Below are 25,203 nucleotides of genomic sequence, written 5' to 3' on the forward strand. Positions count from 1 at the left end.
GAAAAGGAGTTGAACGAATCGGAAGGGAACTGAGCGACGGTGGCCGAGAAGCGTCCAACCTGATGGGCTTGCGCTGCGCCTCGCGGAGCGGTGCGCGTGCGCACTGTGCTGGTCTCCATGGCGGGGCCTCGGAGCCAAGACGAGGTTGAGTAGACGCGCTTTGAATTTTCTCCCTTCTGCTCCGGCGGACTCCCCTCTCGCGTCGTGGGGCTCGCTGCGGCGGCAGGGTTGGGGGAGCCGGAGGTCTGGCAGAGCCGTCGGCGCCTAGGGACCCGACGCTCCCTCCCGACCTCCCTTCTTCCTCCTGCCTCCGCCTCCTCCCGTCACCTCCTGACCCTCCCGGGCTGGGAGCAACCGCCGCCCCCGCCCCCTGTCGCCGCCGGCCGCGGAGGAGCGCGGTCCCGGCGCCCTCGCCCTCGCCCGCCTCCGCCGCCGCCGTTCCTTCACTCCGGTCCCGGGAGGGGCCCCGAGGCCGGGGGAAGGCAGGCTGCCGAGGGGGAGGCGAGCCCAAGAACGCGCCACCGCCACCGAGCGCCCGCCGGAGAGGGGGCTCTCCCCTCCTTTCCGAGTCCCCGGCACCTCTCCCCTGCTTTCAGACTGTTTGTGGTTTTTAATCTTGAAGTCACTCAAAGGCCTGTCTCGGTCTCAGTGGTCCCGATTATTTCTCTAGTTATTTTCCTGAGTGGAGAGTAGATGGGGGAATACTTTAAAGATCCCAAAGTCACACTGTAAGGCATTCGCCCGAAAACCTCTGGAGGGTGGGGTGGGGTGGGGGAACTCCGAGACCACAACTGAGAGTCAGGCAGAACTGGATTGCAAAACGTGTGTGTGTGTGTGTGTGTGTGTGTGTGTGTGTGTGTGCAGATGAAAACGAAAGCTTTTTTAAAAATATATGTCGCATAATATTTAAGTCATCTGTAGAAAACTGGAAGTGATCTAAACGATGGGAGGCGAGAAACAAGCATCTATTAAGTGAGCAATGGCAGTAAAAGCATGACTATTTACAATGTATTCACCTTACAGAATTGCATGCCCTGTAACAAGAATGCCTGGATTGGATTCTACCTGTGCTACTTAACCTCTGTGCCACACTTTGACCAACTGTGAGAATTAAATGCCACATAAGAAGCACCCAGTAAATGTTAAAACTATTGCCCTCGTAATAGCTAGCCGTACAAGTTTTAACTAGAAACTTTACTGACATAGGTGGAGGCATAAAATGAGAAAACCTCTGCCCAAATTCCAGAAAGAATCAACTGTTAAGGTCGGGCTTGCTGCTAACAGCAGTGTGTCCCTTTATACAGGAGTCATTACAGTGTTGAGAATTTATATTAAATAAGCTGGAACATCTGAAACTTGAAATACCTTAGCTGAAGTGTAACTATTGAATTCTTACCTACTGTTAGCATATGATTGATTAGTTTTCTTAACTTTCTTTAATTTGGATGTTATCAAATTAACAGTACTTGAAACTCAATGCATTTTTATCTTAATTTGAACAGGACACTGTTATTGGGAAGATGCAGAATCCTAATTACTCAAGGAAAGATTTCAGTTTGCAAAGCAGAAATCTTGGCTAAGATGTTTTAGTTAAGGAAAAATTAGTTAATAAGTCTGGCAAAATTCAGAATACCTAGTATGATTTTTTTTTTCTCTTTTAACAGTGACTTAGGTGTCTTGTCTGGTGTAGCTTCCAGGCAGTGCCCAGATGGCTAATGCTTTTGAGTCTTGGCTTCCTTTCTTTAAGTTTAGTTAGTATCAGCTGCAAAACTTCTGGGTTCATTTACTGTGGTCCTCACGAAGACTCACTGTTATCTGGAGAACCCCCAACATGGAAAACTATTTTTTTTTTTTTGTTACAGTCTTTTGTTTTGAGAGAGAGTCTCTCTATGTATTCCAGGATGGATTTGAATTCACTGTTTCCCCAGATTAGCCAGAGATCCACTTGCCTCCACTTCCTGAATACTGCTACCATACTTGGGTGTTGCTTGTTTTGAACCTGAACCTAAAATTCTGGAATTAATCTCAAGGTTTTTGTGTGTCCCAGGCAAGCACTCTGAGCAACATCTTAGCCCAAGTTCTGGGATCTTAAGAGAGTTACCATAGTTCCCTTTTAGCCATAGTTTTGTGTCCCCCAGTTTCACTTACCTGCTGTCAATATTAAATAGAAATCCTAGAAATAATTCATGAGTTTTAGATTGTATGTCTTTCTCAGTAAAGTGTCTTGCACTGTCCTATCTGGGATATCATGTCCAGGGAGGGTACCCACTCTACCGCCCACCCATTGGTAATAGTAACCTTTTTGGTTTTTAAGTTAGTATCATAGCCTTTGTGTCACAATAAGTGCAAAAGTGGTGACAGAGGCAACTCACATGTGCCAAAGTGAAATTTTAAAGTGTTCTAAGTCAAATGATGGAAATTTTAATTGGGAAAGAAAAGCCGGAGGCTAGTTTAGTAACATCTACAGTCAATAAACTATTCCAGAGACCACATCATGGAATTTACTAAAGTATACTGTTAAAACTTGTTTTTAATCTCCCTGCTTAATTAGAAATTGATCATCATTAGTTTGTACTCTAGGAATCCTCAACTTCAGGTATTCGTAGGGGCTTAGAGTGTGCCTCCCAAGGATAAGAGGGCACCACTGTGTTCAGCTTACCTTTAAACAGATAATAAAATCACTTTGGAATCACTGTAAAATTAAATTAAGCAATTTTAAGTTCTCAGAGAGCAAAGTAAAAAGGTATGTGTATACAGGGTGAGAGCTATAGAAATCAAGATTGTAGAAGTTTTTAGGGAAGACAATCCATACATAAAAGTTGTCGTAAACACGATCTTTAACTTTTCTACTAAAAAGTAAAAGGTTTAAGTCGTATCTGACTGCCTCTGCCTGTTTATGCTGAGATTAAAGACATGCACCACCACATCTGGCTTAGATTACTAGTTTTAAAAGATATATTTTAATCCATAAAGGTTATGGGGGAAATACAAAATTGGTTATGACAGTTTTCTCGGAAGTATATCTGAGAAATTACCCTTAAAACTTTGAACAGGTAAATTTGCTGTTGATTAAAATAAAACATCCACATCTCAAGTAATGCCCTTTATAGAGAAAAATTCATATCTTGACTAATCAATCTCTAGCCCTCTGCCATGCAGTCACCATGTGTAAACAAACAGCCTTTATAAAGTAGAAATACAGAAACAATAATTTTACAGCTTTTTTCAAACCTTTATTAAAAAAAAAAACAAACTTATTTTTAGTTATTTGTAGATATGTGTGTCTTGTTTGTGGTTTATGCACATGAGTGTAATCCCCACAGATTTCAGAAAGGGATGTGACATCCCCTGGAGCTAGAGTTGCAGGTGTTATGTGTTCACATGGGTGTTGGGAACTGAACTCTCTGGTCCTCTGCATAAGCAGTATGTATTCTTAACTACTGCACAAACTCTCCAGCCTTGTAACCTTTACCTTAATAGAGAATACAATCTACTTTTGTAACGTGATATAAATATCCTAGAAAACAGTTTCCCAGAAAAAGAAGAGCAAGCTTTCTAAAGTTCACTAAATAGACTATTTTAAAAAACAGTTCATGTATATTTTTACTTAATGTGTATTGCTGTTTTTTTTTTTTTTTTTTTTTTTTTTTTTTTTTTTTTTTTGTGTGTGTGTGTGTGTGTGTGTGTGTGTGTATGTTTTCGTGAGGGTGTCAGATCCCCTAGAACTGGAGTTACAGACAGCTGTTAGCCACCATGTGGGTGCTAGGAATTGAACCCAGGTCCCCTGGAAGAACACCCAGTGATCTTAACCACTAAGCCATCTTTCTAACCCAAATAGATTCCATCTTTAATGCGTCTTTCTTTGTGTTCCCCAGTCCTGGTACTTCCTGCTTACAAGATACATTTGTCAGCTCTAGGATTGGAGGTTGTAGGTATGGGAACTTTATTTTCCAGCTTCTTGCACCTCCCAAAGATGCTCTGCTGGTAATTATTTTCATTGAGGGGAAAAATATGTGGCTACAGAAATCTTTGTTTCAGTGATAATTATAGACTGTTGGGCCTGAAATGAATATCTACTTGTCAATAAAGAAGCAGGACAAGAGTTAAGTCACCACACAAGTGGTAGTGAGACTAGCTCTTTTGAACAGAGCAGAATAAGGTTCTACCATATTAGCCTGGTAATAACTAAAACATGTACAGTGAAATTTATTAGTTTTATTTGTGTGTAGACGAGTAAAATATACATTGACTACCATTTCCTTACAGAGAACATGCTACCGTGAAGACATAGTCACAGTTTTCACATGAGCAAAGCTGGCACTGTTATTATTTAGTACCCCAAAGGAGTACCGTCAGTGAACATTAAAGGACAATACTGAGGCTAAGAGGATGTAGAAACCTGAACTTGAAGCCTGAGCCACTGCCTAAAGGTAATAACTTTTCATTTCTTTAAAATTCATCAGTTGTCTTTTTGTTTTTTAAATTTTTATGTGTTAGCAAAGTAAATTGCCAAATCTATCCCTCACTCCCATCCCCTCCATTCCAGTTTCTTCATGTGCTTTTGTTTTCCTTTTGTTTTGTTTTGCCCACTGAGTCATCAGTGTTGCCAGTGTGTACATGGGTCATGAGTGCAGGGCCACCCACTGGAGCATGAGTAATCTCTCAAGGGTGGGATCCCTGTGGAACAGTAACTGTCCCTCCTGAAGGAGCCATCAGTTGCTAACTGTTCCCAGTGAGGTGGGGGGTGGAACTTCATGACTCTGATTTCCTTCCTTCCTTCCTTGGACTTTGTCTAGCTTGATCTTGTGCAGGTGTTATGCATGCAGTCACAACTGCTGTAAGTTTATGTATGAGCCATCTGTCTGACAGAAGGCTGGTGTCCAGAATATACAAGTGACTCAAAACAAAACAAAACAAAACAAAAAAACATCAAAAAACCTTCCCAAATAATCCAATTAAAAAATGTTTCAGTGGAGCTAAACAGAGTTCACAAGGGGAAAAAAACACAAATTGCTACAAATTTTTCTTTAAATGTTCAACGGGTATCCTTAGCCATCACAAAGATTCAGATTAAAACTACTATGAGATTTCTTACTACCCCAGTCAGAATGACTGGAGCCAAACAAACAAATGCTGGCAGAGATACACAAAAAGGAGGAGGATTATTTGTTTATTGAGATTCTTTGTTTGTCTGGTGTTCAAATCTTTGAAAAATGGGTGTCCATACCAGGCGTTGGTGGGGCATGCTTTAATCTTGGGAGGCAGAGGCAGGTGGATCTCAATGAGTTTGAGGCCAGCCTGGCAGTGTGGTCTACAAAGTGAGTTCTAGCACAGCCAGAACAGAGAAACCCTGTCTTGAAAAACAAGATGAAAGGAAAGGAGGGAGGGGAAAAAATTGGTGTCGATGGCTTAAAGACTTAAGCATATTCTGAGTTTATTGAAACCAGTTGCTATAGGTAAAACTTAAGGAAGTTTTACATGGATGAAAGAATGTATCATACAGCCTTGTTTTTATCAATACATCAGAAGTTGGAATAAGATTATCTGTTCTACCTGTGGCCACAATGACCTTAACATAGACACCAGAAACTCTTAAGTTGAAAACAGTTCCAAGGAATCATATTCAGAATGCATAGGGATGGTTTAGCAGATGTATTTTGCATATAGTTTTCTTTTTATAAATTGTGAGTTTTATGTAATAAAAACCCATTTAAACTTAAAAGACTCAATAAGTGTGGAACAAAAATTACGTAGTGAAAGAGTATATATCATGTGTAACACAAAAAATAAAAACCCAGAGACTGATACTGGGGTTCAGGCTTCAAGCTGAAGATCAGAAAAGCAAAGTAGCTAAGCCAGTAGCTCTTAACCTCTACCTAGTCTAAAGGAATCCTACCCTCAATGTGACTGGAGACCAAAATGCTCCAGACTGGATATCTGCTTCTGTTTTACATACCTCAAGTATGGGATTAAAGACATGCGATCCCAAGTGCTCTGATCACCTTTGTGTGAGCTCTGTTTCTCTTTAGGACTGGGATCAATTTCCTGTAGCTCAGTGTGGCCTTGACCTAACAGAATTTCATCTGCCTGGCTTCTGTGGCTAGATAGTATGGCTGCTGGGATTAAAGGTGTGCATCACCACTGCCTGGCTCTATAGCTTATGGCTAGCTTTGCATTCTGAAACCCCAGACAAGCTGGGGTTATATATCAACACAATCATGGTTTCTTACTGTTTTTATTTCTTAGTGGTACATAAATTAATTGATTTTAATGATGCTGGGCTTTATTAGATTGATTACTTTTATTTTATGTTTGGGTGTTTTGCCTGCATGTATATGTGTACATGTGCATAGAGTGCCTGCAGAAGCCAGAGGAGAGTGTTGTATCCCCTGGAGCTGGAGTTACAGACTATTGTGAGCTGCCGTGTTACAACTAAGGAACCAAACCTGGGTCATCTACCAGAGCAACTAGTGCTCTTAATTGCTATGCCATTTCTTCAGCCTAATACCAGAGATTTTAATAATTTTTTTGTTTACTGACTAATATTTAATGTGTTGACATGCATGTATGTGTGCCCACACGTATGTGCATGCATCTGCCCATTCAAGCACATGTTACTATGCACATGTGGAAGCCAGAGAAGCATTTGGAAGGACTTGGCTCTCTCCTTCCACCATCTGGGTTCCAGGAATCAAACATGAGTCATCAGGCTTGTCAGCAAGCGTCTTTACCCACTGAGCCATCTCATAAGTCCAATCAGAGGATTTCTTTAAATTAGACATTGCTGAGTTTGTTCACTGTGATTTTATTTGGGAGTTTTGCATTCATGCCTTTATGATTTTTTTTTTTTCCTCTCAGGTATGGTGAGGCCAGCAGATGAAGAAACAATTGCCATTGAAAAGACAGCTTATTACTCAGAGTTCTCAAAAAGAATGTGGGATGCTGTACCACAAAGAGCCACATAACAACGGCAAGGTTGGTGGCAGGTAGACATGGGATAGAAGACTGCAGAAGAACCTTGCCCGTGGTTTTTAAAGAAAGAATGGGCACAGAAGCCTAAGCAGACTAAGCTGGCTTAAGATCAGAAAGGTTGAATAAACTTATTGGACTCTGGACTCTGGCTTGTATTGACTGATAGCTGGCCTTAGGGTGGTTAAAGCTGGGTCAGAATCGGTAATGTAGGTAGCTGTGGGGAGCCTACTCTTTGGACTTGTTTTCATAGGAAGGTTAGTTTTGCAAGAACGTTTTTTATATCTCTAGGAATTAATTAGTCTGGATCAGAGCAGCCCTTCCCTGGTCAGTGGGACTCCTAAGATGCCAAAGGGTCATGACGAAAACTAGAAAACATGATTAATATAACAATTAAAATTAGTTTTGGCTGGGCGTTGGTGGTATACGCCTTTAATCCCAGCACTCAGGAGGCAGAGGCAGGTAGATCTCTGTGAGTTCGAGGCCAGCCTGGTCTCCAGAGCAAGTGCCAGGATAGGCTCCAAAGCTACACAGAGAAACCCTGTCTCGAAAAACCAAAAAAAAAAAAAAAAAAAATTAGCTTTAAATTTTCTTCCTTGTGCTCCTTCCTTTTAGAATGAATACTAGTTATTTAGTTTCTAAAATTTTCTTATAAAATGTCTTGCCTTGATATTCATTTTGTGGAAAGATTTTTCAATATTAGTGTTTTTAAGCATGTTCATCCATTATAGTTCTAGAGTTTGTTTTTGTAAGTTTTCTTTTTTTCTAGAAATAATGTCCATAATATCTTCACCTTAATGTCTACTTTAGGTGGTCTCTTTTTAATACTGTATTAATTTGTGCTTTTTCCCTCTTTTTTTTTTTTTTTTTTTTTTTTTTTTTTTCCGAGACAGGGTTTCTCTGTGTAGCTTTGGAGCCTATCCTAGCACTTGCTCTGGAGACCAGGCTGGCCTCGAACTCACAGAGATCTGCCTGCCTCTGCCTCCCGAGTGCTGGGATTAAAGGCATGCGCCACCAACGCCCGGCTTCCCTCATTCTTTAAATAATTAATTAATTAATTAATTTTATTTTTCCCTGGCTGTCCTGGGACTGACTTGATAGACCAGGCTGGTCTCAAACTCAGATATCCACCTGCCTTTGCCTCCCAAGTGCTGGATTTAAAGTTGTGCACCACCTCCACCTGGCAAGCAATATTTATTTTTTTAGTTTTATATGTATGGCTGTTTTGGCTACATGTATGTATGTGCATGCTTGCCCTGTGCAAGAGGCGTTGCATCACCTAAAACAGGTGTTAAAGACAGTTAGGAGTTGTTGCCATGTGTGTGCTGGGAACTAAACCCAGGGCCTTTGCATGAACAGCAGCAAGTGCTCTTGTTTTGTTTTGTTTTTCCAAACAGGGTTTCCCTGTGTAGCTTTGGAGCCTGTCTTGGAACTCACTGTGTAGACCAGGCTGGCCTTGAACTCACAGAGATCTGATGCAACAAGTGCTCTTAACCATTAAACATGGAGCCATCACTCCAGCCTCTCTCACTGTTTTTTTGTTTTTTTGTTTTGTTTTGTTTTGTTTTTTTTGGAGACAGGGTTTCTCTGTTTAACAGTCTTGGAACTCCCTTTGTACACCAGGCTGACCTCAAACTCACAGAGATCTGCCTGCCTCTGCCTCCCGAGTGCTGGGATTAAAGCCTGTGCCACCATGGCCTGGCTTATTGTTACATCTTCTAATTGCCTAGTACCAAATAAAGTTTTGTTTTAGGTCAGTTTCCTATTTTTTCCTATAACAAAAGGTTCTTCTGCAGTACACAATCTTCTAACCCCCTATTACTATTAAATATTAAAGTATCTTTTTTGTTTGTAAACCCACTTTGAAAATCTTTATTGTCAAGTATACAAAAATCATAAAAGTAGACAATAATATTGCTTCTCTATAACCAAGAGGTTAAGTAACTGTAGCTTATAGGTTTTGTTGAATTTTTATAATAAGTTATATCAAGATACATGTGATGATTTAAAAATCTTATGTGAGAAACTACATAGAGGTCCCTTATAGCTATCTACTAAATAGGACTCATTTTATTGTCTTAAACTCATTCCAGAGACAATCATAGTACTAGATCTAAGTTCCTCAAAGTTTATACTATTCATAATTTTTCATTTTTCAAGTTTGTCAAACTAATATTAGATAGTATGATGTTTAGTTTTAACTTTGAGATAGGTCTGGTCCTGTAGCCCATGCTGTCCTACGACTCAGTCCTCCTATTTTAGCTTCCTGATTACTGGGATTATAAGTGTGTACAGTCTAGATGGTGGAGACAGGAAAATCAGAAGGTTAAGGTTATCATTGTCTACCTCTTCAGGAATTTTTAAATTTATTCTTTGATAATTTCACACAAATATAAATATGTCTTGATCACAACCAGCCCAAGTCCCACTTCCTCCAGACATCTCCAGTACTTGTCCCTCTCACCTTCTTAATCCACTGAGTCTACTTAGTGAGTCCTGAATGCACTTGGGCCTACCAGTCAGTGGCCACAACCCTAGAGAAAACTTATTCCCCATTATTCAGGAACAATAAACTGCCAGTGTTTCTCAGCTAATGATGGCGCCTTGTGAGCCCTTCTTCCATCAATGCTAGAGCATTGACGAGCTTGATTTTTTTTCTTCAGGTAACTGTAGCTGCTAGGAGTTCATCAGGGCAATAATCATGCCATGTCCAGAAGACATTTCACAGCACTCTTCCCCATTCCCTGGGTCCTACATTCTTCTGTGCCCCTCCCTTTTTCTTGATGTTAGGTAGGATGGTATAAATATCCCGTTTGGGGCTGAGCACTTAACAGTCACTAATTCTGAGCACTCTGACTGCTACCTACTGCAGATAGAAGCTTTCCTGATCAGAACTGAGAGAAGCACAAGTCTCTGGCTATAAACATAACATTCAGAAGTCAGTTTGACATGTACATTTAGCCAAACAATGGCAAGTTTCCTTCCAGGGCCTATGACCTCCCTAGCTATAGGCCTTTGACTAGGTTTAGAGCACCAGACATAGATTTCTTCCTATACAGTGGACCTGGGATCCAATTAGGAAGCAGTTGGTTACCTTAGTAACAATCATGTCATTGTTGTAACTGTGGGCACTTTTCACCTGGCAGGCCAATAGTTTAGCATACAGGTGCTACTACTAAGTCCATTGATGTCTCCCTCCTCCACCCTGACAGTGGCTGGAACAGCAACTTCTAGCACTGAAAACTAGCCTGTAGAAAGGAAGTTTTCAGGTCAATTCTAGATTGAGTCCTCTGGGTCCTACAGCAAAAGTGTGTTGTGTCTTCAGCAATAGGGCCTTAGAAAGTCATCCTTGGTTACATAAATATGTCTAGTACTTTCCTCTTATCTGAAATGTTAACTTAAAAAAATCTTTTTACTGTTAATTATGTATAGGGTGTGTGTATGCAAACACCACTGCATTCATGTGGGGCTCAGGACTCTCACCTGCTGAAGCCCCACATCACTCTTGTTTGTTTTTTATTTTTGTTTTGTTGTTGTTTTTTTTTTTTTTTCTTTTATACTTGGGAAGCTTTACTGGGGGAAGGAAAGGGAGTGGGAAAGGGAAGGGGGGAGACAAAGGGAGAGAGAGAGACTGAGATCTGCCTCCTCAGAGGGCTTGTTTTTATTTTATTTTTTGAAACAGGGTTTCTCTGTGTAGCCTTGGCTATCCTGGAACTCATTCTGTAGACCAGGCTGGCAAACTCACAGAGATCCACCTGCCTTTGTCCCCCAAATGCTGGAATTAAAGGTGTTTACCGCCACTGTCAGGCTTACCCTTTATAGTTTCAGTTACTTATAGTCAACCATGACTTGAAAATATTAAACAGGAAATTGTAGGAATAACTTTTATTGTAGTATGGTGCAGTTGTTCTATTTTATTATTGTGATTACTTGTCTTTTATTATGCCTAATAGGCCTAGTATATAGTATATAAATGCTAGATTAAAAATGCACATGGAGGTTGTGGTCTTTTCTGAGGTTTGAGACATCCACTGGAATATTTGGAATGTATCTTATAGGACACATATTCCTATGTATGCATATCCTGTCAGTGCCAAGGTGTCTTTCTAAACTTATGTGATGCTTTATGTTTGACATATCCCAAGGGACACATATTCCCATGTGTGTATAATCCCATTAACACCAGGGCATCTTTTCTAAAATTGCATAAGACCATAGAGATTAACATAGACTAAAGGACCTATATTCTCATACATGCATATTCCCATTTGTACCAAGACATCTTATCAAAAAATGCTGTATAGGTTACACCCAACCCACAAAATTAAACTTTTGTCTGTATTAAATAATTGCAGAGAATGTCATAACTTTATAACTCAAATTTCAATTTTAATGAGCCAATATAGAGTGTAATTAAGGACAGAATGAGGGAATTATGTATTCCTAATATTTAATCTGCCTTACATATATTCTGGTGCCTTGGCAAGTTAATTACTAAAAACAGTAGTTTTTATCTTTTCCATTCTATCTATAGAATGGAAATTATTTTACCTAATTGTGTAAGGTACCATAGTATGGAAGATGAAAATTATTTAGGATTACCATCCCCATAAAAATGTTAATTGTGACAGTTGACAGGATGTTTAATCTTTCAGCTATTAACTAACAGGAGAAAATGAAACTGAAGATGAAGGCAGCATGGAACAGTGCCGCTCAGTAGGGGTCAGCTGTAGTGATGAAGAGTCCAAAGGAGAAACTCGGGAATCTGAGGTAGGGATGCATCTGGGAAGTTTTCTAGTCTTCAGAGGACCAGCATGCCTTTAACAACTCTTTGTGACTCAGTGATACAAGATTTCTAATATTCCAGGAATGGTAGCATACATTTGTTTTCCCAGCATTCAGGAGGTGCAGCAGAGGATCAAGAGTTCACATATTTCAGACTCTGTTTCAAAAGTGTTTTGATTACATATCTATCACATATTTTTTTTTTTTTTTTTGAGACAGGGTTTCACTGTTTAGCTCTGGCTGTCCTGGAACTTGCTTTGTAGACCAGGCTGGCCTAAAACTTACCAAGTGCTGGGATTAAAGGCATACATCATCATCGCCCGGCATATTTAATCTTCAATATAGAATTTTTAATAATGCTTACATATAGCCATAAAATTTTTTTGTAATCTCTCTATATATTGAATTATATTTCATCATTTCCAAATGCATTCCTGAGAAAATAAAGAGTTAAAAGATATAAAAGTTAACACTTTCATTTAAGATGGTGGTTCTCAACTGTCTGTGGGTTGCAACCCCATTATGGTTGTATGACCCTTTCATAAGGGTTGCCTAAGACCATCCAAAACTACAGGTATTTATGATCCATAACAGTGGCAAAATTACAGTTATGATGTAGCAATGAAAATAATTTTATGGTTGGAGGTCACCACAACATGAGGAATCAAAGGGTCGCAGATTTAGGAAAGTTGAGAACCACTGACATAAGAAATAGTTTGGGCTGGAATGTAGCTCAGTGGTAAATTGTTTGCCTAGGATGTAGAAGGTCCTGGGTTCAATATCCAGTATTAAAAATACCCAAACTTGCTTGGCCTAGTGGTGCACGCCTTTAATATTACCATTCAGGAGACAGAGGCAGGCAGATCTCTGAGTTTGAGGCCTGCCTGGTCTGCAGAGTGAGTGCCACAGCCAGGGTGGTTACACAGAGAAACCATGTCTCAAAAACAAAAACAAAACAACTCTGTAAAAATATGTTATATTTTACAAAGACTGATATATATTTGTTTGTTTATTTATCTTTTGACTTTTCAAAAGCGTCTAACCTGTATGGACTCTGGGGATTCTTCCTTTGGACAAAATGACTCCCCTACCATTCTGCCCATTACTGCTCCTGAAACAGACGATTCGCTCACATCACAGGACATGCCAGAGACTCTGACTGACACACAGACCCTTCATGCAGAGCAGTTTCACCTGTTGGACCCAAATGGGCAGCCTGTTCAATATGACCTGCAGTCATTGGAAGAGTCTAGTGCACAAATGGTGAGTATATTTTATAACTAGCGAGTATTATGCTATTATGGTATTTAACAATATGTATTAATCATACTAATTAATTTCATTGACTTATACATTATATTGGGAATAGTCTTCTGTGACCTTGTTTTTTTTTAATGTAGGTATTTTTTTTTCTTTTCAGGAGTACAAAGACTACAAATAGTATATTTAAAGCAGACCTTACTGTTCAAGTCAGGCACACTGGTGTTTGAGATAAGCTAGTGTTTAGATACTAAAGTTTACTTGTAAGTTAACTTCTTGTTTTTGAGACAAGGTTTCCTTTCACTCTCTCTGGTACTAAACTTCATACATGCGCTATCATGATTGAGATCATAGGTACTTAAGATGTTAGGCAATAATCAAGCTGATTGTTTTGAATCTTAGCTTCAGTACTTGTCAGTTGTGGGACCTTTGGAAAAATTGGCACAGTCTCAGTGCTGTGTCTGCAGAGTGAAATAATAAGGCCATCCTAGATGTAGGTGTGCACTTAAATAACATAGTAGCCCTGGTAAATCAGAACAGCATATGCATTTCTTTAATGCCTCCAAGACTATCACTACCAGCCCTTCATGTAATTCCATCTACCCAGACAGGAATGGCGCAAGTGATTATATCTCAGGAGCCGCTTGTGGATGTGACTAGTCCTCACGGTGAGTCAGTATGGGATGGGTGCAGGGGATTTGACTATGCTTTAAAGATTAAGGTGAGATTCTAGAAAATTTCCTATGGAAGTCCATACTAAAGTTCATCTCTTTAGGTAAGATTGTGAACTGAATAATTAGAAAAAGTTTTATTATCCCCAATAAATCTTAAGTCCGTTTTTCAACTCCTGTCTAGGTTAGCTGTCTATTTCATTTTGGAATTCTATGAAGCTGGTTGACTCCTGCTTCCTCCCAAATAACCAGTGAGCATAAAATAAATTCTTCTTAAATATAGAAACAACAATAGAAATAGCAACAACAGCACAAATATAGTACCTAGCTACAGAAGGTTTTTATATTTGTATTTTATTGATGTTTTTTGCTAGCTTTGTGACCCATTTTTGTTTAAACTGTTAGTTGAATCTTCTTCTCCTCCCCCTTTCCATTGTTTCATATTCAGAAAAGAGAATCAGGCTTCCCATCCTCCCCCTTTTTTGCCTGTTTGGAAAAATTCCTATTAATTTCCTTCCTTCCCTTTGCAATATAGTTGAACTTTTTTTTAACATCCTTGCTACACTGTTTTGTTGCTCTTTTATACATAGTGGTTTAAGATAGCTATTTTTTACCTTTGTTTTATGATTTATTATCTATTAATAGTCATTAAAAGTTAAACCAAAAACATTATAAGTACAATGTATAAGTAAATTTTTCATTTTCATATTACATGTGAAACTCTTTAATATAACAATTATTTCTACTATTTTAAAACCATAGCTGTTAAATATAAGTATAAAAACTTAACTACAAAAGTTCATAGTCAGTACACAATTTAAAAGTAAGTAAGTTTTATCAGTGACAGTCTCTTTTAAAGATATGTATTTTTTAACTTCAGAACTATTCTTTTTCCTATTAAAATGTTTTAATTCTTGTTAAATAATCTTCATAGTGTTATTCCAAATACTGATGATTCTTGTTTTTGTTGTTAAGATGCCTCTGAAGAGAAACCCACTGACAGAGGCTCACCACCTGTAAGAGCAGATACCTTAGAAGTCAGTGCCAATTACATTCTTCGTTCACAAGCATCCCCTGTGATACCCAAAAAGCCAGGGACCAGGTGAGGCATGGGAAAGAGGAACTTGTCTTTGGGGTCACAATGGAAGTCTAAAGCTGGCAGACAATAGAAAAGATGAGAAGCTCAGAAAGAGGAAACGTTGGTCACATATATCTTCATTTATTTTAGTGCATCTTGGCAAGGACAGCTTGCTGTTCTTTTGGAGAAATGTGAAATGTCAGTAGTCTGCTTCAGAACAAAGACATCATTCTAGTCCCTAAGATTTTTAAATGGTTTAACCACATTTATATGGATATAATTCTTATAGGGTAAGGTCTTTAAATTATTATTTTTTTTAGGTGTGTGTGTGTGTGTGTGTGTGTGGTGGTGGTGGTTCTGGAAATTGAATGCAGGATCTTGGGCATGCTAGGCATATATTTTCCACACAGCCACAAAAGCATAGCCTGTTTTGTTTTGTTGTTGTTTTTCTAATTTCTACTTCAGCTTTACATTTTTTCCTAAAATAACACTTTTCACAACAATTTTAGAAAAAATACTTAAAGTATCTTTTTGTAAAACTTTAAAAAAAATTATTTTGATTCTGTGTGTATGGGTGTTTAGCCTGTATGTCTGTGCACCATATGTGCAGGCCAGAAAAGAGCATCAGGTCCCTGGGACTGGAGTTGCAGTTGTTTTTGTTGTTGTCGTGTTTTTTTTTTTTTTTTTTTTTTGGTTTTTCGAGACAGGGTTTCTCTGTGTAGCTTTGGAGCCTATCCTGGTACTCGCTCTGGAGACCAGGCTGGCCTCGAACTCAGAGATCCACCTGCCTCTGCCTCCCAAGTGCTGGGATTAAAGGTGTGCGCCACCAAGAATGTGTGTCCGGCTTTTGAGACAGGATTTCTCTGTGTGTAGCTCTGGCTGTCCTGGAACCGGCTTTGTAGACCATGCTGACCTCACATTCTCAGAGAGTGGCCTGCCTCTGCCTCCTGAGTTCTGGGATTAAAAGCATACCCCATCACTGCCCAGCTTTTGTTTTGTTTTGGTTTTGTTTGTTTGTTTGTTTTGCGTTTTGGTACAGTTGTTTTTAAATAATTTATTTTTATTTTATGTACATTGGTGTTTTGCCTGCGTGTATATCTGTATGAGAGTGTCTGACCGCCTGGAACAGGAGTTGTAGACAGTTGTGAGCTGCCATGTGGGTGCTGGGAATTGAACCCGGGTCCCCTGGAAGAATAGTCAGAGCTCTTAACCACTGAGCTATCTTTCCAGCCTTAGAGTTATAGGCTCGTTTAGAGGTTGATCTGTTATTGTTAAATCTTGCAGTGTTTGCTTCACAAAACTGAATGAACATGTATTTGTTGGGTGTGGTGGTTTGAATGAGGAATGTTATCTGTAGGTTCATGTTTTCTAACACATGGTTCCCATTAGTGGCCCTGCTTGTGGAGATTATAGAACCTTTCAGGAAGAAGTAGTCACTGGGGGTAGGTGTGGAAGGTTTGCAACCTTACCCCCACTTCTTGCTGTCTCTGTGTGCTTCCTGTGTGAGGTTGAGATGTGATCTCTCAGACCTGCTCTTATAGCCATGCTGACTTCCCTGCCACGAGGGACTTATCCCTCTGGAACTGTAAGCCAAAATAAATCCTTTCTTCTATAATTCAGCAAGGTGAGTGTAGTTATTGTAATGGGCAGCATAGACAAAGCAATGCCCGTGATGGCCTGACCCTTAATGGGCCACACAGGCAAAGTGATTTTTATGGTGGCATGACTTGCATGGACTTTTGGTACTAGCTAAACAATCGTGGTGTTTCCAGGAATGAAACAGATAAGAAGCCTACTGTGTTTTTGTTTGATTTGTATAAGCAAAATAAAAATTCTTAGACAAGGGGCTGGAGAGATGGCTCAGAGGTTAAGAGCACTGACTACTCTTCCAGAAGTCCTGAGTTCAATTCCCAGCAACCACATGGTGGCTCACAACCATCCATTATGAAACCTGGTTCCCTCTTCTGGTGTGCAGATATACATGGAAGCAGAATGTTGTACACATAATAAATAAATAAAATCTTAAAAAAAGAATATTCTCAAAACAAATTTTTAAAAAATTGTAAAAAAAAAAGTTCTTAGACAAATGAAAGAAAGGCTACATTGGATGGTGGCAAGAAGGAATCTCAAGTCAGTAAACCAATTTCCAGACTTGAGCCAGTTTGCAGATCCAGAACCCCTTAGGAAAGGACCTTGCTAAAATAGCTAAGAATTTTACTGTTAGCCTTTCTCCCACCTTTCCCCAGAGAGGTCTATGGCCTTTTACAAGGGTAAATGTACAAGAGGGAAACAATTAGACTTTCCAGGGTCTTTCGGATACTGGTTCTGAATAGATACTGATTCCAAGAGATCCCAAGAAGCATTGTGATCCTCCAGTTAAAGTAGGGGTCTTTGGAGGGCAAGTTGATTAATGGAGTTTTTGCTAAAGTCCATCTCACAGTAGAACCAGTGGGTCCCTGAACTCATCCTGTGCAAATTTATTTCCCCAGCTCCAGAATGTATAATTGACATAGATACACTTAGGAGTTGACAGAATTCCCACAGCTACTGACTCTTTGTCTAGCCCCATTGTTTGGCCTGTGCATGACCACCATCTTGACCACCGTTCTACCAGAACAGCACACATTGCTGTTGCTGCTTCTGCTTCTGCTTCTGCTTCCTTCTCCTCCTCCTCTTCTTCCTCTTCTTCTTTTAAAGATTTATTTTATGTATGTGAGTACACTATCTGCATGTATACCTGCACATCAGAAGAAGGTGTCTGGTCTCACTACAGATGGCTGTGAGCCACCATGTAGTTGCTGGGAATTGAACTCAGGACCTCTGGAAGAGCAGCCAGTGCTCTTAACCTTTGAGCCATCTCTCTAGCCCACACATTGCTTCTTTAAAGGAACACCTTACATGCTTCATGGTTTTTGAGCTTTGTGTATCCTTGATGGTCTGGGCAGTTGCCTGGGTATTTTTAAAATAAACTTGAGAGCTGAGCCTCTTTTTTTTTTTCTTTTCTTTTCTTTTATTAGTTCAAATTAGGAACAAGCTTGCTTCACATGTCAATCCCTTCTCCCTCTCCCTCCCCTCCCCCCCCAACATCCCACCTGCCCCTAGCCATTTCCCCCTCCACTCCCCAGGCAGGGTAAGGCCCTCAAAAGGGGCTCCCCAAAGTCTACCACATCATCCTGGACCAGGCCTAGGCCCTTCCCCATGTGTCCAGGAGAGCTGAGCCTCTTGATGTACATGATTCTGTAGGGTTTTCTGAGTGAAGAGATTAGCAAACCATTTTCATAGGTCACCTGTGGCCATATACAAGAAGAGACTACTGCTTTATCCCTTTATCCAGTTTCAGGAACTATAATTGAGATTACTAATAAAAAAGTTAACATGAGCAGGAGGGACTGCTCAGTAGTTAAGAGCTTGTTAAGATGATCCTTTGTGAAAAGAAAGAAATTGTTTCTAAAGCAGAATAGAAGATTTCACAGAGGAAAGAGATTCCCAGAAGAAACCAGAGAAACATAAATCAATGGCATGGAATAAGTCCAGCATTAAATAAATTTACAGAAATGTTTTTCTGTTTGTTTTAATAAAGGAGGAGTCAGAGGTTGGAGAGATGTGTCTGTGCTTAAGAAGAGCACTGGCTGTTCTTATAGAGGACCTGGGTTTGCTTCCTTGCACCCATATGATGACTCATAGCCATCTTTAGTTCCAAATCCAGGGGATCCAATGCCCACTCTGCTCCCAGTCACATGTGGCACACATACTTACATATGTGGTCTAGGGAAATGGCTTAGTTAGTAAAGCATTCAGCATACAGTGTGAGGCTCTGTGTTCAAAACCAGGTGCGGTAGTTCTTGTCTGTGACCTCTGGGAAGTGGGGCACAAAGGAAGACTGATCCCTGAGTTCACTGGCCAGCCACTTTCAGAATTGGTGAGCTCCAGGTTCAGTAAGAAACCCAGTCTCAAAAAATAAGGTGAGCTGGGTGGTGGTGTTGGCAGTGGTATACACCTTTAATCCTAGCACTTGGGAGGCAAAGGCAGGTGGATCTCTGAGTTTGAGTCTTTCCTGGTCTACAGAGAGAGTTCCGGGACAGCCAGGGCTACACGAAGAAACCCTGTCTTGAAAAACAAAACAAAACAAAACAAAACAAAATGTGAAGAATGACTATGGAAAACATCTGATGTCAATCTCTGGTTTCAATACATATATGTACACATGTATATGCACGTGTGTGTCTTCATTTAATACAACATCACACACACACAAAGTAAGGAAAAAGACAAAGCATTTGAATGGTGTGTGTGTGTGTGTGTGTGTGTGTGTGTATTTACATCTATTCATCTCCTCTTCCAGAATGCTTGAAGAACCTTTGCTGGCTCCTCTTCAGCCACTTTCTTCTAACACACCTATTTGGGCCTGCCGACTTAGGAGTTGTGAGGTGAGTTTAAGATAATCCTTCCCTCATTTAACTGGTTGTGGCAACATTTCATCCCCAAATGAAAAATTTTAAATACATAATACAATCAATATCTGTCATGTTCTGTATGCATTTATGTTTAATCTAAGTTTACCTGCTGTTTTATTCTTTAAGATAATAGGCTCTGATAAAGCAGAAGTTATGCCTATTGTAGTGGTGCATGCCTGTAATCCCAGCACTTGCGAGGTGGTGGCAGGAGGATCAAAAGTTGAAAATCATCCTTGGCTATATAGTGAGTTCAAGACGAGCCTGGGCTACATGAAACCCTGTCCCTTGAAACCACAAGATGGAACAAGAGAAAAAGTAGCTGTCATTATAAAGTTCTTCTTTCTTCAATGTCATTTCTTCTCTTGTGGCTGACCTTCCTTGTCTTCCTAAACTTCATTATCATCCCTTTCTGCCTTTTGCTTTGGACTACCTCTCTCCCCTCCTTGGTAGCATTTATTTCTCTTTATAGTCTCACTATACATTCTTCAAGATTTGCTTTTGACCTTGTCTTCTTTTTATCTTTTGAAGGACTTTACCTATTTTGTTGACTTCAGCTCTCATGTTTATAAAATAATTGGCAAATCTACATCACCAATTCTGTAATTCTTACTCTTGTCCCAGGCCATCAGTATCTTTTTGTTTGTTTGTTTGTTTGTTTTGTTTTTGTTTTCAAGACAGCGTTTCTCTATGTAGCTTTGGAGCCTATCCTGGCACTTGCTCTGAAGACCAGTCTGGCCTCGAACTCACAGAGATCCGCCTGCCTCTGCCTCCAGAGTGCCCGGCATGACTGTCAGCATCTTTTTGAAGTTTTATTTAGATTTTACTTTAATTCACTGCAACTATACCAGTTAGCTTTGCTTCCTGTATCCTATGCCTGTTTCTTTAATAAACACCTTTCCCTTACATATCCAGACACACAGTTTTAGACAGATTTCAGATACTTAGCTGGTTTTTGTTGACTGTTTGAGATGGTCTCACAATGTAGCCATGGCTGGCCTGATAACTCACTCTGCAGACAAAGCAAGCTTTAAACTTGTGTTAGTCCTTCTGCCTCAAGATCCCAAATCCTAGGATTGTAGGTGTAAATTACTATGTCCAAGTCACAATTCTTTTGAAAGTGATTAAGAGAACTTGCTGCATTTGCAGAGGACCCTGCGTTCAATTCCAGAATCTATATGATGGCTCACAACAGTCTGTAACTCGAGTTCTGACACCCTCATTTGGCCTCTGTAGGCTCTGTATGCATATGTATATTTACATATCTGTAGATAAATCATTCTTATACATAAAATAAAAATAAATAAAATCCCCCCAAATTAAATGTTATAAAAAAGAGTGTTAATATAATGAAGTTCTTCTGCAAGGTTTTTTTTTAGAACACATAGTCATAGTTTTCATTGGGTTTTAGTAGATTCTTGGCATCATATAAATAAAAATCACAAAGGGGGCTGGAAAGATTGCTCAGTGTTTAAAAGCACTGACTGCTCTTTCAGGGGACCTGTGTTCAATTCCCAGCACCCACATGGCAGCTCACAACTGTCTGTAACTCCAAGATCAAACACCCTCACACATACGTACATGCAGGCAAAAAACACCAATGCAAATAAATAATTTTTTAAAAAATCACAAAGAACCAGCACTTTATGGTTAATTTTATGTTGATCTGGATTTGACCTAGGGTTACAATTTTAGCTATCCAAGAGAATGGATATATTATCTATTCTTCAAGCTTTCTCTTCTAAAACTTACTTCTCGTATGGCAGTGAATATGTCATTATATATCCTTATGTCTGTTTGATGATACTGCTTGAGTTCAGATCAGACCCCACTGGTTGTACCGGCAGTGGTGAGGAAGTGAATTGATGCTATTTTATCTTAACCATCTCATTAATTTACTGTTCACCAAAACATATTTACTAATGATTTTCTTATTTAATTTCTCCCTTGTACAGAAAATTGGAGATTCCTACCGTGGCTACTGTGTTAGTGAGACTGAATTAGAAAGCATCCTAACTTTTCACAAGCAGCAAACACAGAGTGTCTGGGGCACTCGACAGTCTCCAAGCCCAGCCAAACCTGCCACGCGCTTGATGTGGAAGTCCCAGTATGTCCCATACGACGGAATCCCATTTGTCAATGCAGGTACTTCTCATCAGTTACTTAGAGGCTCCCCAGCAGCTGTGCTCTATTGTGAGAGGATACATTTCATTTTGGTAGGTGAGAATTGAATTTTAATTGCTGAAATGAATATTAAACTAAAAAGAAAACATAGCAAATATAAGCCATTACTTTATGTCATAAAATTATGTTTTAATATATGGCACTGGATAAATAATAATTCACTTGTATAGTATGCTAATAAATAGAACTTTCTCCAAGTAGACCTGTAGATACTATCACATAATCAGAAAACAATCCTTTTAGTCACACTAAAATAAATCATCTCTCAGACAGATAGATGATAGATCTATAGACAGACACATAAAATTTCATTATTTAGATCAGATTCTGCAGCCAAGTGAGTTCCAAAAGCTTTGTTTTCTGATTTTTTTACGTTTCAGGTTTACTCATAAAGAACTAATGTGCTGGGGGATTGGAGAGATGGCTCAGAGGTTAAGACCACTGGCTGCTCTTCCAGAGGTCCTGAGTTCAATTCCCAGCACCCACATGATGGCTCACAATTATTTGTAATGAAAATGATTTTCATTCCTTTTGGCAGTGTTATAAACGTCTTTACATTCAGTTCTCGGCTTAGTATTTCTAGACTTTAAAAAAATATCCAGTTTAGGCCAGGCATAGTGGCATATACCTTTAATCCAAGCACCCAGGAGGCAGAGGCAGGAATATCTCTGAGTTTGAGTCCAGTCTGGTTTATGTAGTGAGAGGACAACCAAGACTACACAGAGAGACCTTGTTTTAAAAACAAACAAACAAACAAAACCAGCCAGGTGCACTGGGACATGACTTTTTAATCCAGCACTCTGGAAACAGAGACAGGAGGCTCTGTAGGAGTTCAAGACCAGCCAGGGCTACTTGGTGGACCATGTATCAAAAATAAAAAAGAGATTATGTTATGGGAATTTTCATATCTATCAAAAACAGAGGTGAGGATATAACAACTTCACACCCCAGGAATCTGTCATCTGTCTTCAACAGCTGTCAGCATATGGTTACTCTAGTCTTATCTTTATCCTTCCCAAGCACGTGTAACAGCCCCAACATCAGACTTTACAGTAATTAACAGAGGGAGACTTCTTGGCACAGGCCTTCAAATCTAGCACTCAGGAGACAGAAGCAGGTAGAGTGAGTTCAAGGCCAGCCTGGTCTACCTGGTGAGTTATAGGCCAGTCAAGGCTACTTGGTGAGATCCTGTCTCTAAATGTCTTAGGGTTTCTGTTGCTGTGAAAAGACACCATGACCACAGCAACTCTTATAAAGGAAAGCATTTAACTGGGGTGATGGCTTACAGTTCAGAAGTTTAGTCCATTATTATCATGGTGGGGAGTATGGTGGCAGACAGGCAGACATGGTGCTGGCTACATCCTGATCAGAAGGCAACAGGAAGTGATCTGTGACACTGAGTGAAGCTTAAGCAAAAGAAACCTCAAAGCCCACCCCCACAGTGACACACTTAAACAAGGACACACTGACTTCAACAAGGCCACACCTCTCAATAGTGCCACTCCCTGTGAGCTTGTGGGGGACAATTACATTCAAACTACCACACTAAACAAGAAATAAGTAAATAAATAATAGTAGTTTATATTAGTTATAAAGTCACCAATAATCCCCTTTAAACAGAGGTCTTACATTTTAGTGTCAGCCTCCTAATTTTTTATTTATGATTAACAATTTTATTTTATATATATTTGAAATTTGTGTTTTGTTTTTTCGTGACAGGATTTCTCTGTATTGTTATGGAGGCTGTCCTGGAACTTGCTCTGTATACCAGGCTGGCCTTGAACTCACAGAGATCCGCCTGCCTCTGCCTCCTGAGTGCTGGAAATAAAGGGGTGTGCCACCAATGCCTGCTGTCCAGCCATTTTTTTATGTCTTAAAAGTTGGTTGTATCCTGCAGTAGAGTAGAATATTCAACTCTTATGTGGCATGGTTTTCACATCTATGTATTTGTAATCTGCTGTAATTAATAAATTATCCCAAACTTGAATGCTTAGAACTACAAACATTTATCTCAGTGTCTGAGTGTCATAATTCTAAGTGTAGTTTAGCAAGGTGACTGCCTCAGGTTCTCACACAGACTGAGGCTGTCGTGTTGACTGTTATTGCAGTCTTCTTGTGCCTTGCTACGAGAGGAGGTAATTCCAGTCTCACTTCTGTGCCTTGTTATGGGACGTTGCACAGAGTTCCCTCACTACGTGGCAGCTAATGTCACCTAGAGACAGCAGACCCAGTAAGAGTAAGAGAGTACGCAAGATGGAAATTATAGTCTTCTTATAACCTAATAGCAACAAAAGCATATTGTCACTACTGCCATATTTTGTAGAAGTTGGTCAGATAGCCCGTGCCGAAGGGGAAGAGCTACACAAGGAAATGAATGGTAGGAGGCCAGGATGCCTGGGTACCGTCTTAGAGGCAGGTTACCACATCAATCTAACAGGCCAAATGGAAATAACAAAATAAATAATTCTAGAAAAGGAAGTAAAGGGGCTAAAGAGATGGGGCAGAAGTTAAGAGCTCTTCTGCTCTTGCAGAGGACCTGGGTTCAGTTTCCAACTTCCACATCAGGCATCTCATAGCCACCTGTAACTCCAAGTTCATGGGATCCAGCACCTTCAGGCCTCCATAGGCACTTGCATACACTTGGTGCACATAAACTCTTGCAGACACACACACAACACTACATAAAATTAAATCTTTTATTTTAGTTTCTTTTTTCAAGGAAATTAGGGGCTAGAGAGATGGCTTGGTGTCTAAGAGTACTTGTTGCTCTTGCAGAGGACTAGGTTCTGTTCCTGGTAGCCAGGTGGTGACTCACAACCATTAACTCCAGCTCCAGGGGATCAGATACCTCTCCTTACCTCTCTGGGCATGAACATGTATACATATGCGCATGCAAGCAAAATGCTCATATATATATATACAATAAAATAAATCCAAAAATTTTTAAAGGGAATTAAGATTTTAAATAGTATTAACTATTGACCAAATGTAACATTTGCTAACTTCAACTTTCAAAGCAGTACATTAGTATTATTAAAAATCATGTCTCACCTGGTACACATCTATATTCGCAGCACTCGGGAGGCAGAGGCAGGTGAATCTCTGAGTTCAAGGCTAAACTGCTCGACAGAGTGAGTTCCAGGACAGCCAAAGCTGCTACACAGAAAAACCCTGTCTTGAAATACAAAAAAAAAAAAAAAAAATCACATGTCTCTATGTATCAGTAAATGTGATATTTATTAATTCCTTATCATAATTATGGCAATTTGATAAATTTTATATAAATTTATGTCTTCTGCATTTTTAGTAAGAAATACTGATGTTTTTGTTCCATATGCTTATGTACTTACAAGTATAGATTTTGAAATTGCCACAATGAAGTTTTTAAAAACCTGTCTAGAATATGTAAACACATCAATTACTGTCACTGGTTGGTTTTGGTCCACAGGTAGTCGAGCTGTGGTAATGGAGTGTCAGTATGGACCAAGGAGAAAAGGTTTCCAGTTAAAAAGAATCAATGAGCAAGAAAGTAGGTCCTGTCATCTCTACAAAGCTACTTGTCCAGCCAGGTAAGCGTATTTTATCTTACTTTACTTTTTTACATTAAAGTCTTATTTTTGAATAGCAAATAGAAGCATTTTTATAAACAGTTCAACCGTGTACAGTGAATTCTAAGTTTTGTATGTTCCTCATTAATGCCTCAACTCTTGCATCATTTTGCAAAGATTTTTCTATATATGAATACATATCTGTATGAGTATATACATAACGTCTACCCTAAAAGGTCAGTGAATCCCACTAATGC

At 39.6% G+C, this 25,203-nt stretch overlaps 1 protein-coding gene across 10 annotated transcripts in view; it reads left to right on the forward strand.

Annotated features, from left to right (window-relative positions):
• The first annotated feature begins 8 nt into the window (after window positions 1-8).
• Window positions 9-25,203, forward strand: part of Carf (calcium responsive transcription factor) — a 45,895-nt gene continuing 20,700 nt past the window's right edge. For 2 of the 10 annotated variants that reach the window (XM_027397006.2, XM_027397001.2), the window contains exons 1-10: window positions 18-144; window positions 4,267-4,430; window positions 6,859-6,975; window positions 11,625-11,739; window positions 12,790-13,017; window positions 13,622-13,682; window positions 14,661-14,787; window positions 19,106-19,190; window positions 21,170-21,434; window positions 24,847-24,967. In XM_027397006.2, coding sequence (XP_027252807.1) covers window positions 11,668-11,739; window positions 12,790-13,017; window positions 13,622-13,682; window positions 14,661-14,787; window positions 19,106-19,190; window positions 21,170-21,434; window positions 24,847-24,967 — 959 coding nt within the window. In that variant the 5' untranslated portion in view covers window positions 18-144; window positions 4,267-4,430; window positions 6,859-6,975; window positions 11,625-11,667. Of the gene's footprint in view, window positions 145-398; window positions 729-3,875; window positions 3,985-4,266; window positions 4,431-6,858; window positions 6,976-11,624; window positions 11,740-12,789; window positions 13,018-13,621; window positions 13,683-13,868; window positions 13,937-14,660; window positions 14,788-19,105; window positions 19,191-21,169; window positions 21,435-24,846; window positions 24,968-25,203 lie in introns of those variants that run through there. The other 8 variants (XM_027397004.2, XM_027397002.2, XM_035440969.1 and 5 more) reach the window with 8 other exon arrangements.

Source organism: Cricetulus griseus, chromosome 2 (assembly GCF_003668045.3).
Source record: "Cricetulus griseus strain 17A/GY chromosome 2, alternate assembly CriGri-PICRH-1.0, whole genome shotgun sequence".
Classification (NCBI taxonomy): Eukaryota; Metazoa; Chordata; class Mammalia; order Rodentia; family Cricetidae; genus Cricetulus; species Cricetulus griseus.